At 31.9% G+C, this 24,738-nt stretch overlaps 2 protein-coding genes across 3 annotated transcripts in view; one reads left to right on the forward strand and one right to left on the reverse strand.

Annotated features, from left to right (window-relative positions):
- The window catches only part of LOC130450384 (protein phosphatase 1 regulatory subunit 14C), a 321,652-nt gene that overhangs the window by 94,111 nt on the left and 202,803 nt on the right, over positions 1-24,738 (forward strand). The window lies entirely within an intron of this gene.
- LOC130450266 (helicase domino) overlaps positions 1-24,738 on the reverse strand; it is a 26,889-nt gene continuing 2,151 nt past the window's right edge. Inside the window, exons 3-23 of one of the 2 annotated variants that reach the window (XM_056788584.1) lie at positions 21,090-22,802; positions 19,816-20,306; positions 19,507-19,693; positions 18,017-18,153; positions 16,104-16,290; positions 15,422-15,761; positions 13,851-14,045; positions 13,282-13,412; positions 13,050-13,202; positions 12,304-12,687; positions 11,690-11,953; positions 10,974-11,285; positions 10,585-10,908; positions 9,869-10,090; positions 4,550-4,585; positions 3,819-4,263; positions 3,321-3,750; positions 3,004-3,263; positions 2,372-2,935; positions 1,118-1,461; positions 1-829 (exon numbers count right to left, since the gene is read on the reverse strand). In XM_056788584.1, coding sequence (XP_056644562.1) covers positions 503-829; positions 1,118-1,461; positions 2,372-2,935; positions 3,004-3,263; positions 3,321-3,750; positions 3,819-4,263; positions 4,550-4,585; positions 9,869-10,090; positions 10,585-10,908; positions 10,974-11,285; positions 11,690-11,953; positions 12,304-12,687; positions 13,050-13,202; positions 13,282-13,412; positions 13,851-14,045; positions 15,422-15,761; positions 16,104-16,290; positions 18,017-18,153; positions 19,507-19,693; positions 19,816-20,306; positions 21,090-22,802 — 7,446 coding nt within the window. In that variant the 3' untranslated portion in view covers positions 1-502. Of the gene's footprint in view, positions 830-1,117; positions 1,486-2,371; positions 2,936-3,003; positions 3,264-3,320; positions 3,751-3,818; positions 4,264-4,549; positions 4,586-9,868; positions 10,091-10,584; positions 10,909-10,973; positions 11,286-11,689; positions 11,954-12,303; positions 12,688-13,049; positions 13,203-13,281; positions 13,413-13,850; positions 14,046-15,421; positions 15,762-16,103; positions 16,291-18,016; positions 18,154-19,506; positions 19,694-19,815; positions 20,307-21,089; positions 22,803-24,738 lie in introns of both variants that reach the window. The other variant, XM_056788575.1, reaches the window with a different exon arrangement.

The following is a 24,738-nucleotide window of genomic DNA, read 5'->3' on the forward strand; positions in this document are numbered from 1 at the left end:
TTCATGAAAATAATAATTTATTAGTCAGAAACAAAGAGCGGATACATGTGTTTTATGGGACACTATTTACATTTATTGAGGGGGTGGAAGGGAGAGGAGAGGTATGTAAATTTTAAATGCAAAAGGAGCTTATCAAATAAAAAAAATCCTACACTACATTTTCTGTGAAAATATTTCTAAAAATATTTTTTTTTCTTAATTATCACAGCTCAGTTCAATACAATTATATGAATGAAGACTTGAAAAACTCTATTGAGAAAACGTCAAAATACGCCGATACACCAAATATTAAACAAAAAATAATATTCTTATTAAAGTTCACAAAAAGAAACTACTTTATATAACATTATTTTCAAGTTGGAAAATAATGTTAAATAAACTAATTCTAAAACGACACAAACTAAAAAAATGTAGACTTAACGTATATCGACGTGTACAAAAAAAAATTAAACCAAAAATGAGGGAATTACGAATTAAGAAAAAGACATCACATCACAACTCTTCACTTCTTCAAATATCTACTTACTTGCTCGGAATTGTTCGGTTGAGAGCCAGTGGCAACGGAAGAATTGGGGGCTTGTTGGACATTTTGAACGCTGACCGCCACCAAAGGTGTTCCGCTGCTCGTCTGAATGCGGACAGGACTTCCTTGTCGCATACCGGTGACGTTTTGATTCAAAGCAGCTGATACTTGAGATAAAAGCGCCTGTTGACTCGCACTAGAAGTACCTTGTACTTTTATCCCGGCCAAGGCGCCTGCCAGAGCTGAAGAGCCTGCTTGGGGACGAAGGGCGGTGTTAAGTGTTTGAGATGTGCTTGCAGCTACCACCTGTTTATATAATAAAAGCATTATCAGTGGAAATATAAAATTAAAATTTAATAACATATTACAACGTGGTTAGATATTTATTCTTTTCCTTATAACTTGTTTTTTTTACACTGAATATTCTAGTGCTTCTGATTTCATCATAAGAAAATATTGTGTTCCGGCATCAAGTATAGAATAGGTTTTAAAAAGCAAGGACTACATCTTCAAATGATAATTTCAACCATAGGAAATACTGAACATATTCAAATAGTGTGATTCATGTGAGATCAAATAATTTTATTTGCTAACCTGTATGGTCTGCTTGGTTCCCTGTGCTGTATTGACAGGTATGACCCTCGTAGACGGCCCTTTTGCCAACACCACTGGTCCCTGACTAACATTCAATGGAGATCTTATTACCTGCTGGAATTGTTGAACTGTCATCGCCGTACCTAGAGGTTTGGAACCTACTATCAATTGAGTTTGTACATTGTTCTTGCCAGCTACTTGCGCAATACTCAATTTCTGAGCATTCAATTTTTTCTGAGCGAGCAGTTGCTGTTGCAATTGGAGTTGCCGGAATTGGGTGGCGTTTGTTGTCTTTAACGTTGATTGTATGTTCTTGCCTTGATTTGATAGAGCTACACCTGTGACTGGAATAGTGACGGTTTGTGTAACTGGAAAGTTTTTAAAAATATTCAACTTTTCCACCACCAAGAAAAATCTACTAAGCAGAAGAATCAAAATACAATATGTAATAAAATAACCAATACTGAATTATATAATTAAAATGTATTGAGAGATGCAGAAAAAATTGGATGTCTACGGAGAATTCACAAGAATTCAAAATTTCCCCCAAGGATAGTCATTGCAAAAGTGTTGTCTGATTTGGCAGTTGAACCTTTTCATGCAACAATTAAAGCTTACATCAACACAAAGGTCACCACCCAAGATTAAATTTAAAATATTTCTCCTAATGAGTTAAATTCCCTCTTTATGAACAGTTTTTCTATATTTCAGAACTTGATTTGTTCTTTTGGGGTTTTGAAAGAAATTAAGTTAAAAATTAACTTTTCTAGGTGTACTTATATGAAAAATAGCTTTTTGCGTTTAGCTTGGACAAAAATAAGTTTCATCAGTTAAATTTGACCAAAAAAAGTCTTTCCTGAGGCTAATTTTGCTAAAAATTGATTTTTTCTGATTTTGTCAATTTTCATACAAATAACTTTCAGATTCACTTTTCAGTTATCATTTATCACAAATGTCACCATTAATTCGATTTTCTGGTCATTGCAACCAAAAATTTGCTGCTTCTGATGGTTAGGTTCAACCTTCAACCAAGCTGACTCGATGAATTTTTGTCTAAATTTTAATAGTTAAAAGTCCTAAATAAATTTTTATTATTATTATAAAAATGTTAATAGTTACATGCTATTTAATTAAAATAATTATAAGTAATCAATTATTTTCCAAATTCCCAACACATAACGATCCCAAAACTACTAACCTTACAAAATAGTACTGCTACAAATAGTTAATGATATTACACTATTTTCAACTCACCTCCGGGAGATGAAACTGCTTTAACCAGAGTTGCAACCTGTCCACCAGATGAACCAGCTTGTATCGCTTGAGCCAGAACTTGCGGTGATAAACTTTGAATAGTACTTCCTCCCGATGTACCTAACTTTTGTTGTTGTTTCTTTAACAATTGAGCTAAATCGCTTTCAGTAACAGTCCTAGTAATTCCAGTTTTTCCTCCGACAGTAACAGTGCCTTGCCTTATAAATTGCGCTCTTGGTTGTGCCTGTGTGAATTGGACAACGGCCTGTTGGCCTCCAATAGTAACAGTAGATGTTTTGACGCCTTGCGTCGGAATATTTCCAGCGTGCAATCGTAGTTGTTGTTTAAGATTGGCTTGTCGAATCATAGCTAATTGAGCTTGACCAATGGCTTTACCTTGTAGGGTATTTGTAGTAGCCACTACTTTGCCTTGACCTGAAGAACCAGCTGATACGATGAGACGCTGCGTCGCAGCTTGAAGTTGGGCAGGGCTTAATCCTGACACAGAAACTACCGTTGATGTCTGTATTGGTGATGCTATTATTCTTTGTGTTCGTAAAGTAGCTGAAAAAAAAAATGATTTAATGTGCGGATAGTTTTTACATATTTTGGTGATTCACAAATGTACTTACTCGGAGGAGTAGCTTGAGTGCTAACACTAGCGGCTGTGGTGGTAACAATTGCTGTAGATTGCGTCACAACAATCTGAGAAGGTGTTTGTGCTACATGGGTTCCAGTAGATGTACCCGGTGTATTTACTGATGAAGCAGCAGCTATGTTTGCTTGTTGACTAGCAGCCATCATGTTCTTCATCATTTGTAGACGTGCCGCAAGTTGTTGTTGCTGTTCAGCGGTCATATTCTTTTTCTCTTTAGCTATTCTTTCCGCTCTCCTACGCCAATCAAAAATATTGAAAAAAAAAAATCAACAGAAAAAAAATTAAACATACCTTGCGGCTACTTCTACAGGTAAAACAGGATGTTCAATATCGATTCCACACTCGTTTAAAACCAGATTGTGTTTTGTCTTGTTTAACAACGGATTATTCACAATATTTCTAGTAGCGGGAGTTTTCTTATTAGAGATTGCTTTCAATGCGTCGAATCTATTCGCCATTGTCTGACTAAAAGCGGAATTATTGTCCTGAGTATATAACTGAGATGTTCTCACACATCTGCTAGATTTTGAAAGCATTGGGTATTTCTGTATTGCTCCGGATTTGTTCTTCTTCTTTTTTAAGAACTCTAAGCTTAGTTGTTTACCTTCTTCTCTTTGCATCAAATGATTTTCGTATCTTTGACGACACTGTTTCGGAGTACGGTATGTTATGGAGACTGTATTGACATAATCGGCCACAAAATCCCAATTAGGAGTATGTCCTATGTTTGAAAATAAAGAAAAGACAATTCATTAAAATTAGAAATGTTATGCAATTTTTTACACGTACCTAAATTGGTGACTATTAAATTTAATGGAAGACCTTGGAAGTTTTGTATGACCTTTAAAATAGCCATATCCTCGTGAATAGTCCATTCGTGAAACAAAGGTTGTTCTTGCAAGGGTTTTTGAATGTTTGGTTTTCCAGGAACTGGTAAAGCAGGCCTAACTAAACCACGATATTTTTGAAGTTTTAAATCGCGTCTCATTTTTAATATAGTCGCAGAATGAAATAGGGATTTTGGTGCGTTTGTAGATTCTTCTTTTCTAGGTATTTTCAAGGCCCTTCTGTTTTCAATTAAGCCTGCTTCTAACCGAGTTCTTTTCGCTTCACGTTTGACATATACTGGAGGTAATTCCGATTCGGACATTATTTTTGTGTCGTACATAAAGGCCATTGTTTGGTCTATGTATACGTCATTTTCTTGTTGAGGTGGAGTTGGAGGACACCACATCTAAGCAAGATGAATACATTTATAAAATTCATTTTTGAAAACAAGAAAAATATGTGAAATCAATAAATTTCTGAGGTATACTTTGAATTAAGGTCAAAGGCTGGAAAAAGTATTTAAATCTAGTTTTTTTTTATTTTGGACAGTATTATACAATAACTTTGGATTATGATAATTTTGAAAATGGTTCGCAAATCATTCACTAAACTATCTACTGATATAATTGAATAATTTTATCTATATTCCAAAAAATCTATTTTTATTATAAAATTGAATTGTCGATACTTACAGGCATGTGTTCCATGGTAGTGTCAGAAACCCATATCTGCAATATTACGAATTTATAGAAAAAAATAGTTGAAGTAATTTCCCTCAGTCACCTTTAAAATCATTTCATACATATAAATAATTTTGGAAATTGCATAATAAAATAATTATGTACTTCTTAGAAAGTACTGTGAATAACAATTTTTGCTAAAAGGGGATACTTTAGAATTATTCAGGATTATACTATAAAATGGGAATCGAATATCATTAATTTTCAAATCTAATATTTACCGATCAGACTGTATAAAATATACTTAAAAATTTGCACTTACCTTAAAAGCTAGAAGACTAGTTATTATTTTTTTAGGAAGATTTAAAAGGTGACCGTGGGGTGGTTACGAGGGTTATAAAGAAGCCCCCTTGCTCATGTCCAGCGGGGCAGTGTTTTGGTGCCCCACGCGGACTTTTAAGAGCAAAGAAGGCACCAAAACCCACGTCCACCCCGCCGTATTTTCATAACAAAAACAACATTCGCAAGAGAACTTCTTTATTTTCATTTCTTTTTTTTTTCTCGTTATTTCATACGAACAAGTATGTACATTTTTTGACTGTTAAATCGATACACTGGAAAAGAAATGAAAAATTTTACACCGCATTGATAAATTTTTGATTTAGGCAAATGAAAGAAATGCGTTAATTTAATTGATTCTGATCTGATTTTCAAATACCTCTGAACAATAAAATTATGATTAGTAATTGACAAATTTAGCAAAAGTTTTTTTAAATCGCAACTGTATTTGTAAAAATTCTCCTTTACAAAGTTGCTGGAATTGATCAATGATGTAATGCAAAATTTTTCAAACATGAATTAAAATTGGAACAAAAACATTGTAGAATCGTGCAATTCATTAGAAATACATTTAATTAAATATCAAACTGAATGTATGCCATTAGAATTAAACGTATTTGAAAGTATAGAAAAGCTAAATTGTATAAATAACAGACTTTTACTAATTTAAATCCCCATTTAGCAAAATTGACCTTTGGTAATAAATTTGAATAAAAAATTTTCTTTTCTCTTGATTCTTTTAGATACCAAAATAAAAATGTACATATTTTCTATCCCAACAGATGACAAGTGGTTGAAATGGTCCTAACATTAATTTACATATTTTTGTATATCCGAAGTCTGCTCTGCAGAACTTCTAAAGGAGTTAGTTAAAATTTTGAGTTGAAATTTAATTACTCACTTAAAAAATTAAGGTGATAACTTGATGGAATAGTCAAAAATAATAGATTCCTTGGTCTTTTCTCCCGATAAAAAAAAGAAATAAAAGGAGCTGAAATAACAACATAAACGCCTTTAATTCAACCACAGCCTTTATATAGTGCAAAATTGCTCCTATAAGAAACTATTTCAGAAGAACCAGATGAAATAAGGTGTAGCTTTCTGGATAAGGGACCACAATAGACCTTAAGGTTCCTGGTTTGAAATCCCATAGTTAATGACTATTCTAAGATATTCTACAGAATGTACCTAGATGTAGAGAAATTATAGATAACAGTGAATGTAGAATTTAGTAAGAATGCAAAAAACCGAAAATTAGACAAAATACTTGTTATTTTCTGTAAAAACTATGAAAAGACACACATGAACAAAAATAATGATTATCTGGAATATTTTAATTCTTCGAGACTTGATAAAAAAGTTTTAGGGCATGTCTGTCATTGAAATATGCAGTTTTTCTTATAATTTATTTTGTTTATAAAAAATAAATTGTGTATATAATTTTGGTATTGCCAATCACTTCTAAGGTATTTTCTATTAATATTCTAATTTTAACTTATCAGAATTTTTTATTACTGATAAAAATAACATTGCACAATTCTACGCCCAAAAAATTATTTACAGCACGTTACTACTCTTTTGGCATGCAAAATTAAACTTGATGTTGTGAAATATATTATTCCAAATGAACTGTTGTGATTAGGAGAAGGTTCCGAATAATTAATATTTATTTTAATGTGAATTTTTATCCCTGTGAAAAAACAGAAGCATAATGATAAATTGACTAATATGTAAAAAAGTGAAATATTTAATAAAAATTAAAATAGTTTCTTTGCTAGAAGCCCCTTTAATAACTAGTGTATCTGACGCTATCAGTAATAATTGCCCGCCATAAACTACTTTTGCTTCAGTCTTTTTATTTGCCAATAATAAATCAATCCTACAAATCAGTACATAAATGATTTTGTAAGATTGCAAATAAATTATGTGTTCGTTAATTTCACTATTTCTCGGCAGGAATGACAAGTAATGATTTGACTCCTCTCAATTCAACCTTTTTCATTTAAACAGCTTGGATTTTGTGAAGTTTTTTTGAATATGGAGAATAGTGACTATCATCCAATACATAATCAATTGGAAATTATTTAGAAAGTTTGGGTCTTCTTTGTTTATGAAAAGAATAATAGGTTTAGTCCTAGGCAAAGATAAATGATGAAGTGCGCCCTCTTACAACAATTGAGAGTAGTTTATGCCCGGCTATAATGATCATTATTTGAGACAAAAATAACATTTTTGATTATTTAAAGATGTTTATTAAATAATTATTGGGAACCCTCTTAATTATAATCATAATTACTTTATTAGGAACACCAGGTGTAGTGTTTACAAATTTGTAGAGCACCATCATTAATTAATGAGTAAAAAACTACATAAAAATTAGGGACGAACAAGATCCCTGAAGGTCCACATTTATTTACAAAAATGGCATTGCTAAAAGAATAGTTATTGGGAAAAGTTTAAAAACTATATGAACATTTAGGGCGAAATTAACGATGAGATATGAATAAATAATAAACAAACAACTCTTTTTCGAAAAATACAAAAAATAATTACTTCTCCAATTTTAAAAATTTCTTTTTTTTTGGAAGGCAACAAACATGTACACATTCACACTATAATTTACAGGTATGCGCGATAATAAAAATTGTTCCGTAAAAAAACTATTAATCCTAAATTCATATGTACAAGATAACTCTCTAAATCACATTATGAATTACTTTCAACATTTGTCCAAATTTACAATTTTTTTAAATTAGTTCTTTATCACTGGCAGGGGATATTTCGCAAAGAAAAGTTAAAGATTGTTTATTTAACATTAAATAGTTGAAAAAATTTGTAATCAATTTGGAAAAAATTGATATCTAATATAAAATTAATCAAATTATATCCATATTCTACAAAAATTTTTGCACATTTCAACTATTTTAATGACAAATTAACAACTTTAAACTTTTCTTTGTCATGATTAGATAACACTTAAATACTTTCGATTTAAGACTCGGGAGATTTCTCACTATAATTCTCACTATCATTTATTTTAGTTGATTCAACCGGAGATCTTTTTACCCAGTCGTCCAAAGTCCGATTATTTGAAAACCTACTAAATTTTTTCAAGTTTCGTCTGGTATCTGGAGATCTGAAATTAGCATTACGACTAATCAAAGATGGTATTTTGCTGGAATTATTAAGACCGTTATCTACTTTTTTTTTATTCTCTACGTTTTTAACATCTGTTGAATCGCACGTCTCAATCAATTTTGTCATTACTTCGTCCATTTTCTCACATGTTTTGTTCCTTAGTTCATTTGTATCATCTTTAACATCAATATCACCAGAAGAAGTTTCAGCTATAGCTGTCTCTTTACATCTTTGACATGTGTTAATTTTATTATCACCCTGAGAAGTATCAGTTTGTTTATCCTTTGTATCACATTTTGAAGTTTCTTCACATGTTTCGTCCTGTAGTTCGTTTGTATCATCTTCAACATCTACTTCACCAAGCATGGTTGTTTCCTCACATCCTTGACTATTGTTAATATTGCCGTCACAAAAAGATGTACCAGTTTTTTCTTCAATGGAAAAATCAGTTTCATCAAGTATTGATGTATCTTTGTTTATTTTATTACTTGTTTTATCGAGTAGTTCGTTTGTAGCAACATCCATACAAATAGAGTTTTCACTATTTGAATTGTTTTCATTTAATTCTGCTCCATTGGTTTTTTTAAATTCATCTGCTGTATTGTTTTGTTCTTCATTTTTATCTTCTCCATCAATCCTACATTTACTAGAATCACCATCACCTTTATCATTACTGTCTGCAGATGATATATTTTCTTCGACAGTTTCATTTGTTTCTTCGCTAATATCCTCTTTATTATCCACCCCTTTGTCCAGCTTATTATCTGGTTCTTCAAGCAGAAAAGATTCGTCTATTTCTTCTTCTCTACTAATTACAAACTGATTATCATATTCATCGTTAAGAATTGATTCATCCAATTCCTCCTTTTTTTCAAAGGATTCTGTTGAATCCTCTTTATTTTTGATTTCAGAACCTTTTAAATCTCCTTTACTCATATTTTGGAAGGTTTCATCCAATTCGTCCTTTTTTCCAAAGAATTCGATTGAATCCCCTTTGTTTCTGATTTCAGAATCATCTTTAAAATCTCCTCTATTAATATTTTCTTCAGTTATATTATCCCTAGTTGTTTCACTGTCAATATTAGTATAATTTTCTTCATTTTCTACTAAACTACTTTTATCAATATATTCATCCCCTTCTTTTAAACAAGATTCTTTGGTTTGGTTAATATCATTTTTGATATTAGATTCGTTAAATTCATCTTCCGTGTTTACCGATATTTCAATCTCCTGTTTCAGTTCTAGAGGAACCTTATACCTTTTATCCTTCATTATGTTGTTTAGAACTACTTTACATGTTTTGGATATGAGGTTCGTGAAATTCTCGTTAGATTGATCTAAAGACTGATTACTATCTTCTTCTGATATTTCTAGATTACTATGTTTCCGTCTTCTCTTTTTTCTATGCGGTTTATCTGGCTGACTATCATTGTCATCTTCAGACATCGATTTGTATCTTTTTAGAATTTTCCTGTTGTTATCGCCATGTTTCCGCAGAGGTTTTTCTCCTGGTAATATAGGGCTAACATCTAGTGTCCAAAGGTTAATGGCAACCGTACCCCTTGATCTGGTTCTTGGCGAATTATGATCTACATGATTTGCCAGCTTGTTTTCGCAAGAATCATCAGACTCGCTGCCCAAAGTTTCTTCACCATTTATTTCAGACTCTTCTTGAAGTTCCGGTATTTCTGCTTGTTCTATAGAGTCTTTGGTTTCCTCTTGTATTGATAATCTTCGGATTTTGTTCTTTTTAGTTATCTTACCATCGGTGCTGATACTTTGTACTTTCCCTATCTTAATCATTTTGTTACCTAACCTATTGTGTTTATTCAACTTTTTAAATTTAGAGCTAACCTGGTTGGTGGCATCTTCTCTTGAAAATGTGATTATGTCGTTTTCTTCTTCCAACTCACGAGCGCGTCGATCTTCTTCTTCTCGCATCGCTGCGAGTCTATTCTGTTCCCATTCTCTCTTCTGCTCCTCTATTTCTCTAGCAGCGGCAGCAAGTTGTTCGGCTGACCAAGCAGATTCGGTGGTTTCTATGAACTTCATGGCATACTTTTCAATAGGAGTTAACTGAAATAATATAGTCAAATATTAACAAAAGAAAAGAATACTAATAAATCCTACAAATAACAAATACATCATATATGTACTCCATGATAACAAATAATGTATAGAAATTTGGTTCCTTATTTAATTCGAAGGCTGCATTGATTTTGGGACACCTCTTTTACCATTATCAACAAATACTGCAATATACTACTAACACTAGTCCTGCAGATCAAGAAAAAAATTACATATAAAGATACGAGAAAATGAAAACTTTATCAGTTATTAAAGTTGTGTTTGTTAATTTTGGATGTTCAAATATGTAGACATTTAGAATTTCTCTCCATAAATTTTTTAATTGAATGTTGCAAGGTTTCTAGATAGTTCTCAACAATGATAATTGAAAACTTGCTGGCCACTGCAATATTATAGCATAGTTGCAAAAGTTGAACAGCTATCATAATTGTCAACTGATCGTCTATGCATACAACCAAAATAAAGTGAATAGCCAATCTTACCTTTTCTATTATGTTATTAATTTCCTGTTCCGCTTTACTAATTTCAGGCTCTTTCTCCTGTTCATCTAAAGGAATGTTTTCATCGAATTCAGCAAGATCAGCAACAGCTTCTGCTTTCGCAGTTTTGGCAGCCTGAACGTCCTGATCATCTTCACATGCAGCCAAAGCACTTTCGAGAGCACCAACTGCTATTTTATCATCACCTACAGATGTTTCGTTAGATAAAGCTCTTTCGCGTTCCTTCTTCATTTCCATTACGCCAGACATCCTTGTCGCAGCATTTTCTTCGTTCTGATCGATGTTGAACAAGTCTTGTATAGTTGACTAAAAAAGTAAATATTTATAAAAAAAATAATACAGACAAAAATAAAAAAAATTTCAACACTTACGCTCTTGAAATATGCTGTTGTAAAGTTACCACCTTCGATGGCTAAATCTCCGAGCATACGTTTTTGATTCGCTTTCTTCAATATATTTTCCTCTATTGTTCTTTCGCTGACCAAACGGTAAATGTGTACATCTCTCGTTTGGCCGATTCGGTGACAACGATCTTGAGCTTGCGCGTCCATTGTAGGATTCCAATCGGAATCGTAGAATATCACAGTATCCGCTCCAGTTAAATTCACTCCCACACCACCAGAGCGCGTGGACAGTATAAAAGCAAAAATACGTGTATCACCATTGAATCTTTCCATCAAAACCTGGAATTACGAAATCTTTGTTAGATAAAATTACATGAAACTAGATCATCACAATTTTTATGAATATTTATCAGACAATAGCTAATCAATGTTATTCTGCTTCAAAGAAGTCACTTCAGCTTTTATCAGTCTCAAGTTCAACCACAATGTGGGGCTGTAGTTTAACAACTTTTTTTAGCATATATATTTGAAGACTTATTCATAAATTACTTTTAATTTAAATTTCAAAGTGTTTTGGTGTTTTGCATCGCATATTAGAGCAATGAAATAGATAATTTATCTCATCTCTTGTTATAATAAAATTAGATTACACCAACAAATCTAATTCATCAATCGCGATAAGACACATTTGGCAATATAGTAAAAATTTCTGATTCAGTTTAGTTTATAGGATATTTACTTACCTGTCTTTGATCCACTCGGGTTGTACCATCTAATCTAAGATATATATGTCCGTGGTAGTTCAAGAATGCCTCTAGAACGTCCAACATCTTAGTCATCTGGGTGAAGATTAACACACGATGACCATCCATTTTCAATTTTCTAAGCAGAATGTCTAACGTTTGTAATTTTCCACAATCATATTGGATTAGTCTTGGATCAGGAAATTGCGTTACCATAGCAGAGGCAATACTGTGTAGAGGTGTAGCAGGTTTAGAAAATAGTTTCTGAAATAAGAAAAGTTTATGCTTAAAAATAAAAAGTGAGTGGATAGTATAGTACTAGTAGTAGACTATCTTATAAGGACAATTTATTATACCCATTCCGTCCCGTCTGGTCCAAAATGGTAATTAGAAAGCTATTTAGACCCAAATTTATCTTCAAATTAAAAATGATAGTTACCTGAAGTTGATATTTATGTTATTATAATCTTTCACACCCTATAATTTGAATCAAAACATCGCCAAAATATAAACGGACGTGAAAATAAATATAAGTGCAGTAATATTGATTATATCAACGTTGTTAGTAATTTTTTATATTATATAATATAGGAACTTATAATAAAACAAAATACCTGTAGAAGCTGCTTATCCTGTTTTTGGCCCCAATATTTGCTCGGTGGCGGATGCCACACTCGTAATTCAGGTTCGGCAGCTTTTACGGCAGGTACATATAATATAAAACGATCGAAAATTTCTTTCAAACTTTCCAATCTCATTTCGGGATTATATAGAATATCTTTCAAACAATCTGTCGGTTCCGTAGATTTTTTACAATATAAAGTGTTCAAACAATGTATGTGACCACCACCCCATGGGTTTATCTTGTTAGGAGTGAAAATTTTGACAGCGTCTTGGAAATCTCTGCCATACAAAGGTAATGCTGAACATCGGATATTGTTGATGCGGCACATTAGAGCCAGTCTATTTTTACGTTCTCCTTTTGGATCTTCTTCATTCTAAAAAAGGTTTCACAATTAATAAGTGGTACCTATGAACTAATTTTTTTTGTTCACAATAATTTTTTAATTACAATTGCATAAATGGTTATCACTACTGAAAAGAGACTGCATTATTGCAATGTTGCAAGGTTCTAGATGGTTTTCAACAATGAAAGTTGAAAACGTGCTGGCCACTGCGTTTATATAGCATAGTTGCAAAAGTTGTACAACTATTAGTTGTAAACTGATCGTCTATGCTATTTTAATAAAAAAATAAATATAATTAGTAGAATAGCAAAAAAATGATAAGCAGTGTTTAAAATATATCCACAAAAGTTCAAACCTTTTCGAGTTGAGGTTTTTTTATACAAAATACTTACTATTAAATCTAAATTTTTGTCATCATTATTCCACCGAACATCCAGGTTATTTTGTTTAGAATAAAGTTTACCTATATAATCATTTCCTACTGGAGTTCTGACTCCTTTTACTTTATTTTCTTCACTTTTTACAATAGCAATTGAATTTGAATTCTGAAAAAGAAAATAGTGAATGTTAATATCCCATCCATATAGCACACAAGTTTCTTTAATTAATTCAGTGGACACTTACAGACGTAGTCGTTGTCGTAAAAGTAGGGGATGTAGTGATGGATGTAAACTGAAACTTGACAAAAGCCTTGGTGACAGCATTCCCTATGGTTGCAACAGGTTGTTTGGATAAGAATGTCAATTTTTGACCACCTGAAACAAAATTATGATAGTGTTTTAGTCTACTATAACAATTTTTGCGACTTTATCTAATAATTAGAGATTTCCCAATTGAAAAATTTCTAATGTGGAATACACAATTAAAATCGATTTGAAAAAATGTTTGCAACAATTTTACAGTACAAAATTAATTCAAAGTTTGACTGCCTAAAGAAGTTGCAATTTAATATCCTTTCTATTAATTAAGGTTAAATTGACTTGTTTTAACCCCCTTGGATATAGAAAGGTTTCCTAACAAGTAATTTAAATTTAAAAAAAAAATCAGAAATATTTAACGATATCAAATAGAACCTTCTTTAGCTAACATTACTGTTTAAATATTTCTCAACCCTTATACACAAACAATCTTTTGAAAACTCTAGAAAAAAATAAAATGTTGACTTGTAAAAATGAATTTGGTGGAATAATTACCTGGTGTTGATGTTACTGGAATATTCCCGGTTATATTTGGATTTGATGTTAGGAGTAAATGTTTGCCCGTTGAAGTTTGTACTAATTGCGCAAAACTTGCTGAAATTTTGTCTTGAGGTTTTAAAACAGACGTCACGCTAACCGGTGTACCGATTTGTCCAGTTGTCCCTTGTGATATGTTCACAACTGGAATTGCTAAAATACACAGAGGCTAGTTAAGCCAAAATTCATTAAAGTGATTTTCTTTTGTTATATCAGTGTGCATTAATATTTAATTTCATATTCCTTGATTAGATTAATATAACCAACAAAGCAATTTAAAAGCAAACAGCTACATACAACTGACATTGAGACTCCAGACCCAACAATTTTAAGAAAATTAGAAAAAATAGGGAACAGATTATACAAAAAAACTCATCAAAATATGTAGCAAGGTTTCTAGATAGTTTCCAATAATAAAATTTGAAAACATGCTGGCCACTGCATTAATATAGCATAGTTGCAAAAGTTATACAACTATAATCATTGTAAACTGATCGACTACGCAATTTTACAGATTGTTACAAAAACAACATAAATTAAATACAACTAGAAATGACAGTCATTGTATCAATTACATAGCTTTTCAATTGATAATAATAACAATAATCATAATTAATTAAAATAAAATGAGAAAACTTGTACAAGTAATTACATTTGCATATAAATATGCACAACTCTATAAATAATTAAATCTCAAAAAAAGTCCTACAATATGAATTGTCTTTAATGAACTGTCAATTCAGTTCAACAGGCTATCCACTGAGGTCCTTTCGATTATTGTACTAAAAAATTATATGTTTAACAAAAAAATGAACTGTTAGTGGTACATAAAAAAAATATTCAAAATAATTTTTATAAGATTGTTTGTTGAGGGTACTGTCATCTTTGACAAATTTCTTAGTTAATGACTGTTTTTAATTAACTTATTTGAGGAATTTGAAATGAAGTCCACGAATTAACTGTATAAATCAATATTAATAATTTATTGATCAAAATTTTAATTATAAAGATATGTAACTTGAAAAGTATTGAATATATTTAAACAAGTAAAGAGCCGCGTTAAGCGATCGAGTTCGTGGTTACTAGCTTTATTGATTGACGCACTACTATTTTTTTCATTATGATTTCTTTCTAGAAAGAGTTGAATGACCATCTTTAAAATATTTCTTTAAATGGTAGAAACCGAGGTAATAAAGATTTCTAAGAAATGGATTAAAAAGGGGCCTAAGCAGAATAGGTCGGCATCTCATTAACGTTTAAGTTTTACAATTAATACAAATATTTTTTACAAAAATTGACAACTATACAGTATGAAACATTGTTTAGTTAAAATACTTTAGCCAAGAGGATATTATAAACTAACTCGTTTACAAGAAAAATTCTCTAAAATAAAAATTAAATGAGAAATGCTTAAAAATTTACAAATTATGTCTTCATATAGGCATTAGAATATGGTAAAGGTTATAAAATAGGTATTAGGATATTTGGAGTTGTAATTAAGTTCTAATTGATTAAAAAATTTCACTTACTTTTCAAAATACCCTGTTGATTGACTAGTTGTACCCCAGATACTTTCACCTTCACATTAGGTTGAGTAAAACCTTTAAGTTGAAGAGGTGGTGGTTGGCTTGAAACTGGAACATTTTTTTTATCACTTTTCTCTTCGTTTGCTGTATTAGACACTTTAGACGGTAACACTCGCATCGCTAATTTACAAGGCGGACAAGGGGGCGGAATTTTATTGGACTCTTCGTCTAGTTCCATAAGTTTTTTAGAATTTCTCGATTGCCTCATTCGATAACATTGATAGGAACCAAAGTGGATTTCTTGCATTATCAGTAGCAGATTTAGTGCTTGGAGATTTACATGCTGGAAAAGATATTGAATCAGTCACTATATAATAGATGATTAAGTTGTTTGAACAGGCCAAAAATTTAGTTTCTATTAGCTCAATAATACACCTTTGATTTTATGATTGAGTATAATCGAAAAAGTTTCATGTACTGCAGCTGCTGGTTAAACAAAAGTGTGTTTAAAATGCATAGCCCAACAGTAGGCTACAGTTACCGATCGTTGAAAATGTTTTCATCAAATAACTTGTATCCTAAATTTTTCTATGAGAATTTCAATCTTATCTAATACCATTTCCACCCTTAAGAGCAAATATTTTGAGATATTGAAGAAAACATATTAACATTCAATATTACTTACTTTTGAAGGGTCATAATCAATAGCGGAGTATACAATGGATGGAATATGTAACCTAATACCTTCACATTGAAAAGGCGATGTTGTCGGCCTTACTTCGAATAAATTTGGATGGTTGCATACCTTTCTTAATTGCATTAAAACATTTATTACACTCAATAGATTTCCGCTAGCCAAAGTTTCTCTTGTTCTAAAAAAAACAATCAGTTGAAATTATTTGTGTATGTACTGAGATAACGAAATTAACATTTTGATACGTGGTGAACAAATATGTGATTCAAATATTGATAAAAAATGTAAACAGGCTATAGGCCACCGTAAAGGTCGAAAAAACGAGGCTTTTTCAGGATTTCTTTTCATAAATACTATAAAATAGATCGAAATAACAGAAACGCGATTCTATTGCACTCTCCTTTTTTTAAGGGTCTTGACTGAACAGCTTCTGTAATTTTTTTTAATCATAATGAGCTAATAAATTTTTTTGACCATTTATAATATAAATGCTATTTTTGCTTAAATAGTGCAGTTATAAAGTCTAATAGTCAGATAATTGTTAATAACAAATGAACTATAATATATAAAGAAAAAAGTGTACTTTGAAAGATAATGTATTTTTTAAGATATATTCAAAATTTCAATTCAATAGGTTGAAAATTGTCTGAGCTATGCGTCCAGTCAACCTAAAAAATGCAGTACAGTTCCGCGAATACAGAAACCATGAATAGGGAATGGTAATTTATATGGTATTATAGGGGATACGTTCCTAGGTAACAAAATAAAAAACCAAAAATATATAAAAAATCAATTTAATTGAACATTCTGATTAATTATCTTGCTGCTTAGGCAAGGGTTTGAAAAATTATGTAATTCTCTCTTGCTTGACAGCTTTTAAAAGCTCCTTCAATTCAGAATGATACACAGCAGTCACACTAGCAATTCGCCTATTAGAAATAAGACTATGTCCCAATGTTCATAAATAAATCGGAAAGTTTATTTGAGATTCTTAAACTTTCACTAAGATTTTTCAAATTAAATGTCAATGTTTTCAGTGCTTGTTAAAGCGCCTCTTCTTCAATGGGCTGTGTATTCAACTTTTCCTCCAAGTCAGTTTCGGTCAAATCTTCATCTTGCGATTCAAGCAATTTCTGAATGTCCACTTGATTCTATTTGTTCGAAACCATCTCGTCCTATTTCTTTGGCGATTTTGGTTATGTTTGCAGTCACATTTTGAAATTACACAAATTCTCAGTCAGAGCAGGCCACAGTATTTTCCAGCATGACTTCAGTTCTTCCAATAATTCCATTATATTTACGATGCATTTTGCTATGTCAAATTTCTTCCAGTATTCAAAAACATTCATATCATGATTACATTATATGGCGTTTGCAAAGGATATTGGGTTGGATACCTAATGAAATCCTTTTATTATTATGTATGTACTTATTAGATCCGCGAATGAAGAAATTTTTAGCCGCGAATACAGGAATTAGATTGCATTTTTTAAACCCGTGAATAGTGAAAAGGCGAATGAAGGAAGCGCGAATAGTGAAAACGCAAATGAAAGAAGCGCGAATAGTGAAAACGCAAATGAAAGAAGCGCGAATAGTAAAAACGCAAATGAAAGAAGCGCGAATAGTAAAAACGCATTTAAAAAGGAAGCGCGAATAGTGAAAACACAAAAGAAGCGAATGATGAAATCGCGAATAGGGAGCTTTTACTGTATTAAAATAGACGAGTTTTAAGTCGTAGAAAATTATGAATAATTATGCAGTACCTTTAATCTGCGATACCGAAAAATTTAAAATAAAAAATAGACTTTTCGAAAATTCTAGGATGGCCTAAAGCCTTAAATGTTCGATGAATACATGAATTATTTTTTCAAGTTTGAGTATAATACAATAATTATTATACTTACTTTGCTCTCGACATGTAGTCATCGTATAAATACCTCTGCCTTTTCGATAATCTACACATAACCACGTGTTCATACTTTTTTGGCATTTGTTTTTCGACCTCGCTTTTCAATCGTCGCAAAAGAAACGGTCTTAATACCTGAAAAAAAAGCAAACCAAAAAAATGTTAATATGGAAAAAAGTCTAAAATGACAGATTTTCGTTTCAAGAATTAATATCAGACAAATGCCTCAATAATATCATTATCAGGTTTGAGTTGAATGGATCTCTCACCATCAAAAATGGTAAGTTATCATCACAAAACTTTATACAAATGCTAAAATCAATCAATTTAAAATATAGGACGACTTGCTAAACTTACACCTCACTGTCATTTCATATTATTCCAGTCCAGTAATCCAATCGAGTGCTGGACCGTTATCATATCTTCCACATTAATCCAGTCGTTCAAAATCTGTAAGTGTCAAAATATCCAAGTGATATCCCACAAACACACATGTTCAATGTACACAGAAACAAACTGAAGAATTTGGTTTTCAGTCAATTTTTTCTTTAATAATTATCTATACAACTCGACCAAAAAACAAAATGCGTGTTACAGGACATGCCATTCACACCATTCTCATCTGGACTAGATTGATCACTAGAATGATACATTCCTCTGTAGGTTCACATTCCATCCATGGATAGGTTGAGTAATGTTTATATAGGACGATTTCTTGTCTAAACTTTGTTATAAATTCAAGAAACATTTGTTGTAGTTGTTTAGGGAGAAAAAAATTTGAAAAACCATAAATTTAAGTGATTGATGGAGAAAAGGGAAGGTTTTTAATTTGGTGGCGTGAAGTACCAGAATATGCAGTCAAAAATATCATCAATAACTGTCTTGGGAGTTTATTAATTGTTGATTCATATTTCTTTCTTGAAAGAGTAATTTTTTTCTCAACACTGTTTCTGTCTGCCAATGTATTAGACTCATTATAGAACGGGAGGGATTGAACCAAGTTCGTTCCCGATTTTCTGATTCCTGTCTTCGGGATTATAGAACGGAAGGGATTGAACCAAGTTCGTTCACGATTTTCTGATTCCTGTCTTCGGGATTATAGAACGGGAGGGATTGAACCAAGTTCGTTCACGATTTTCTGATTCCTGTCTTCGGGAGTACTTAAAGAGTATAGAAAGTATATAAAACTTGGTAGGAATCAGAAAATGGATCCATTTTTTTCCAAAGAAAATCTCATTTTACTAGAAAAATATCAATGAAATCCAAGGATTTTTCCAGGAACCCAAGTATTCTCTTTACTCTTTCAGTACTCAAAAACGCAGGAATCAGCAAATCAATCACTGGTCTCATCACTCTCGGTCTATTTATTTTTAATTGAACACTGTACATGTGAAGTATATTATATTACATTTCTTCTAAATGGACCACAAGCAAATAAAACTCTTCACTCACAGAAGTAACAAAATTTCTGCGTTTGTCTCATCTTACCTTATGCAATCTCTTGATAATGCTTTCATTGTATTCCGAATTGCCTTCAATCATACCTGTCACTGGATTGGAAAACCACTCTTTAAATTCTCTATGAGATTGAAATACATTTGGCATTAAAAAATGCATAAGTGACCACAATTCCATGAGGTTGTTTTGTAAAGGAGTACCAGTCAATAGAAGACGTCTAAAACAAAATTTACTACATCATAAAAGCAACTAATCTGACACAAATACATTTAAAACTGAATATAACCAAATGTTCTATGGATATAGGAATTAAACGCGATTTAAATAGTAAATACTTACTGCTGGGTTTGAAAGTTCAAGAGCAGCTGCCATCTTTGTGACTTAAAATTCTTAATATTCTGAGCTTCATCCAGAATCAAATATTTCCATTTTTTCCTTCTAAAACTCTGGTGGTCTTGAATAACCAATTTGTAAGAAGTAATACAAATATGGAAAGCATTAGGTTTAGTCCATCCAATCCTTTTGAATTTTCTCTCTTTCTGGGTACCATAATAAGTTAGAATTTTGAATGCGGGACACCACTTTTTACATTCCATTTCCCAATTCAACATCACAGATGTAGGAACAACAATTAGATGCGGTCCCCAATTTTCTTTCTCGCACGCTAGATGAGCTAGAAGGGCTATTGTTTGAATGGTTTTACCTAAACCCATTTCATCCGCTAAGATGCCGTTAAGTTTTCTTTCAAACATTGTTACTAACCAATCCAGACCTATATGTTGATACTCTCTCAAAGAATATTTTAACAAGAATGGGATGTTTGTAGAAACCTAAAAAAACCTGGGTTACAGTACAAATATATAGGAGTAATGTTAAAAAAAATAATTGAAGAGTGTCAGACAAATGCCTCAATGGTCTTCATTGTAGAATTTGAGTTGAATGGATCTCAATTCTTCTGATATTTGAATCATCATGTTATTTTTATAGATGAAAATGTAGTTTCAGGTAAAAACAGATGGAGATTTGTAATTCAAAATCACAATAAACCAAAGGCTAAAAGTTTTAGAGAAATTTTGCTAATAATTAAATTATTTCTTCACAAGATATAACAAGATTTATCTCTAAATAACTTTTTTGGGGAATGTTTTTTCAATGTTTCGTGTAGTAGGATGGTACAGTTAAAGAACAATTTGTAAGATTGTGCAATGTACAGGTATCAAATGAAAATGGTCGTTTTGATTATATTCTATATTTTAACTGTAAAACTTCACAATCAATACATACATATTTTAATTGCATAAAACTGTAACCACACCTTTTATGATAATTTTATAATGGAGGAAAATTTACAATAAACAATCTTAAGAAGAGATAACAAAAATTAATGGCAGATGAAATATAAAGAACAAAGAGAGTGCAGATATCAAAATAAACAGATAAATAATAGATCAGGTTGTGTATTCAATTAAAGATAATATGGAAACAAAGGTTTCCATTCTTAGAGATAAGTATAGACTGAAATCCAATAATGCCACACTCCTACTTACCTAATAAGCTGAATCAGTTAGAACTTTGCCTAAATAAATTATAAATTTATATTTCGTATTACTTACATTCGTAGATGATAAGGTGTTTCCTTTTGGTTGTATACTTTCAGCTATAGCAGCAGCATCATTGATGAGGTCATCTTTTGTATCTGTTTCAGTCTTTATTTCTCCCTCTTTTTGAGAATCTTCCACTAAAAGTTTCAGTTCGTCATGTTCACCCTGGGGTACAATTTCTGAGACTTTTGTTTCCTCATCCTCGCTCTCTTCTTCGGTCTCCTCGACGTCGTCTTCTTTGGAAGAATCTGATTCTTCAGACGGTTCTTTTTCATCTAAATCTGTTTTTGATAATTCCTTTTTAGAATCGACATCGTCGTCAGACTCTTCTGAATCGCTTAATCGTATTTTGTCTCGGTTTAAAAGGTAATTTTTTAAAAAATCGTCTTCTAACAAGTCATCTAACTCCATCTGAGATTCTTTTTGTAACGCTTCAATTTCTTCTTTGTGACCTTCGTTGCCTAAAGCTTCTTCCCGAGCTATTGTTTCCTCATCATCTTCATCACTCTGTAGATCAGGATCAAATTCAGTATCTGAATGCGCTCGTGACACTGACCTTGAAGGAACCGAACTGGGTGGTTCTACTGATTTATTCATACCCTCTGCAAGTAACTGGGAATACTTCTCAGTTTGATCCACTATAAAACTCAGCTGTTGATCTAGAGCCTTTTTCCGTTTCTCTTCGAGAATTGTATTTTGTTTGTACTCTACTAATTTCTCTACATTGTTCCAGAAATTTTTTATTTCTTTCGAGCAAAATGCTGCAATTCTTCGAAGATTCTGCTCATGTGCTTTTTCTGCTTTTTGAGCAGCAAGTGCTTTATCTTGGAAATATTTCTGTACCATTCTGGCACATTTCTTTGCAGCGGCTTTCTTCCATTTACGTTCCTGCGCAAAATCAGCTGCCAACCAGACCATTTCTTCAAGTAAAAAGTCCCAATGTGCTTTTGTTCTCGGCATTTCTTGCACTTTTGGTAGCCTTTTTTCAGACCATAAACCTTCCTTTTGTAAATCTGCTATTCGCTGAACTACATAAGCTTCTTGCTTTGCTTTCTCTACTATCATTTCTTGGCTAGTACTATTTGTATTAGATACAGATTTCATTTTGACAGATACTGATTTTGGTGTAGAATGGTTACTATGGCTTTCAGATGTCGTTACTATAGGGGAACTGGTCTGAACAGGGTGGCTTTGAGAAATACCAGGTAGAGAGCTAGCTGCTGTAGCAGATGGTGTACTGAGTGTCGTTTGTGGTATGGTAACGCTAGGAACTGGTTCTGGATAATCTCTAGGATCAATGGCATGTTCCTTTAGGTAAGTCAGATAAGCTTGAGTTTTAGGCCTCTTGGCGAATTGGTACAAATCGAGAATATTATTTCCTGTTTCTAAGTAAAAAGCCTCCAGTAGATGTTCATTATACTTTTCTTTTACCAATTTTGAACGAACGATGCGATGATTCATCACATGTTGCAACTTGGAAGCGTAAGTATCTTTCTTTTCACCAGAGGAAGGCAACGGCCTTTTTAAAGGCCTTGTATTTTGAACATTATTACTAGAACTTTCTCCTGAAGAAAACATATTATTCAAGTGCGAGTTTAATCGAGATTTAGTGAGAACATCAACTATCGATTGGTGGGCCACGCTCGGTCTTACGGGAGATGTTTGTCCGATTCTGGATGGACTGATGCTAATCAGACGAGTAACATTACTGTTTCCGGACGTTATCTTAAAAACAAATGAAAAACTTATTGTAACAATTGGAATCAATCAATTTATTATTTAAAAAATGTATTAAAATCAGACAAATGCCTCAATGGTCTTCATTTGCAGAATTTGAGTTGAATGGATCTCAATTCTTCTGACAGGTAACTCATCATTACAAAAATTTTATATTATATCAATCAGTTTAATCAAATAATTAAAATCAACATCTCACTTTACATGAGTAACAGATTCAGTTGAGATTGTATACTCTTCAATATTCTAATTAAACCATAATTTTGGAGACAAACATTTTTTAGTTAGTTCAGTCTATTTTTAGTGGGGTATTAGCTTATTTCAAAGGCGACTCATTAACCCCAACTAAACACTGGAGTATTTCAGACCCCAGCAGATATTCATGTGCCCGTCAAACTGATACAAATCGTCAAAATAATGTAGAGGTATGTTCCAGGTTAATGTTTTGAAATGACTAACAGAAATTGGTAAAATTATTATAGCAGGTTCTATAAAACCCACGCCAAACCTGGAAATGTTTTTCAAGAGTCAAAAGCTGTTCATATGTGATATCGACAAAATAAGTTTCATTATTCATTCATAATAAAATATATTCCCAAATTTCATATTTTTGTTACTTTTCCAATGTCTGTATAAAAGCAGTACTATTAAAATTTGACATTACAGGGAACACAATATGAATCTCTACTTTTTTATCCAAGAATAACAATTTTGTTCATAACACAATAGACACTAACATATTTGAATTAGTTTAGTATTTGGCATGTTGTAAACAAATCAAAATTTTTCTGGAAAAAAATTATATGACAAGCATTTTATTGGTAAAACGTTGGGAAATTAATGATGTCATTATATGTTCTTTAGAATAAGCCTTTTCTTATTTTGCATGGACTCGTTTGATATTCGATATAATTTATAGAATACCATCAATATTAAAGATGTGCGTGTGAAAAAAAAATGGCTTGGGAACAAGCCACAGAAGTTTTCAATGATTCTACCTAAACATTAATTTTAATATCCTCGATGAAATTTATAATAAATAGATCTAAAATATTACAGTTATCTATTCTTAAAATGTCAGCGATGTTTAAAAGTAGCGAGTAGTTTTCTTTAAGTAGTAACTGTAATAAATTGTTCCTTTGTGACTGTAATTGCTGCATCCAAAGAAAATGTGATTGACATCAGCATAAGAACTATCATCACTGGTACAGGCTGATGATTGTATGGTAACTGGCTTGATAATATGAGTGGTATATCTCCCACGGCTAGTGTTCATTCTAAATCTACTTTTCAAATAAAATTTCAGAGTTGTCTGATTAAAATATAAATTGGAAGTCAGGGTTAGTACGATAAATATGGAAATATGTTTTAATTGAGGTGCACGCAACATTATCCCAGTGTTTATGCCAGGATATGTACATTTTATCTTTTACTGGATTAATCACGTTTTTCTGTATATACTTTACAAAAAATTTCATTCAATACTGAATATTTTTTGATCAGCTTTTTCATTCCCAATATTCTAATTATGTCCTTTAACCCAAAAAAAATGTCAAACTCAAATTTAATAATATATATCAAAGGGTTTTCAATGTTGATATAGTCAGATAAAATCACACCCCCATATTTTTTATTTTACTTTAACCAGGAAAGACCCTGTAAGATAGCATACAGCTCCATAGTATATTAGATATATTCTGTATGTATACAGCACAAACAACTCCATCCCTTGTCTTAAGACCCATCAGTATACATTATTGTCTTGTCAGGAAACTCTGCTAGTATGGAGTTTGACAAGATTGAATTGATGCGGCTAGATTCCATATAATTGGGGATTATGACTTTGTGTACTTGATAAGGCATGTTATATATCAATAGAGTTCTGTTGGTTCTATATACATTATTGAATTCATTGGTTTCAATG

This window comes from Diorhabda sublineata, chromosome 1, assembly GCF_026230105.1.
Source record: "Diorhabda sublineata isolate icDioSubl1.1 chromosome 1, icDioSubl1.1, whole genome shotgun sequence".
Classification (NCBI taxonomy): Eukaryota; Metazoa; Arthropoda; class Insecta; order Coleoptera; family Chrysomelidae; genus Diorhabda; species Diorhabda sublineata.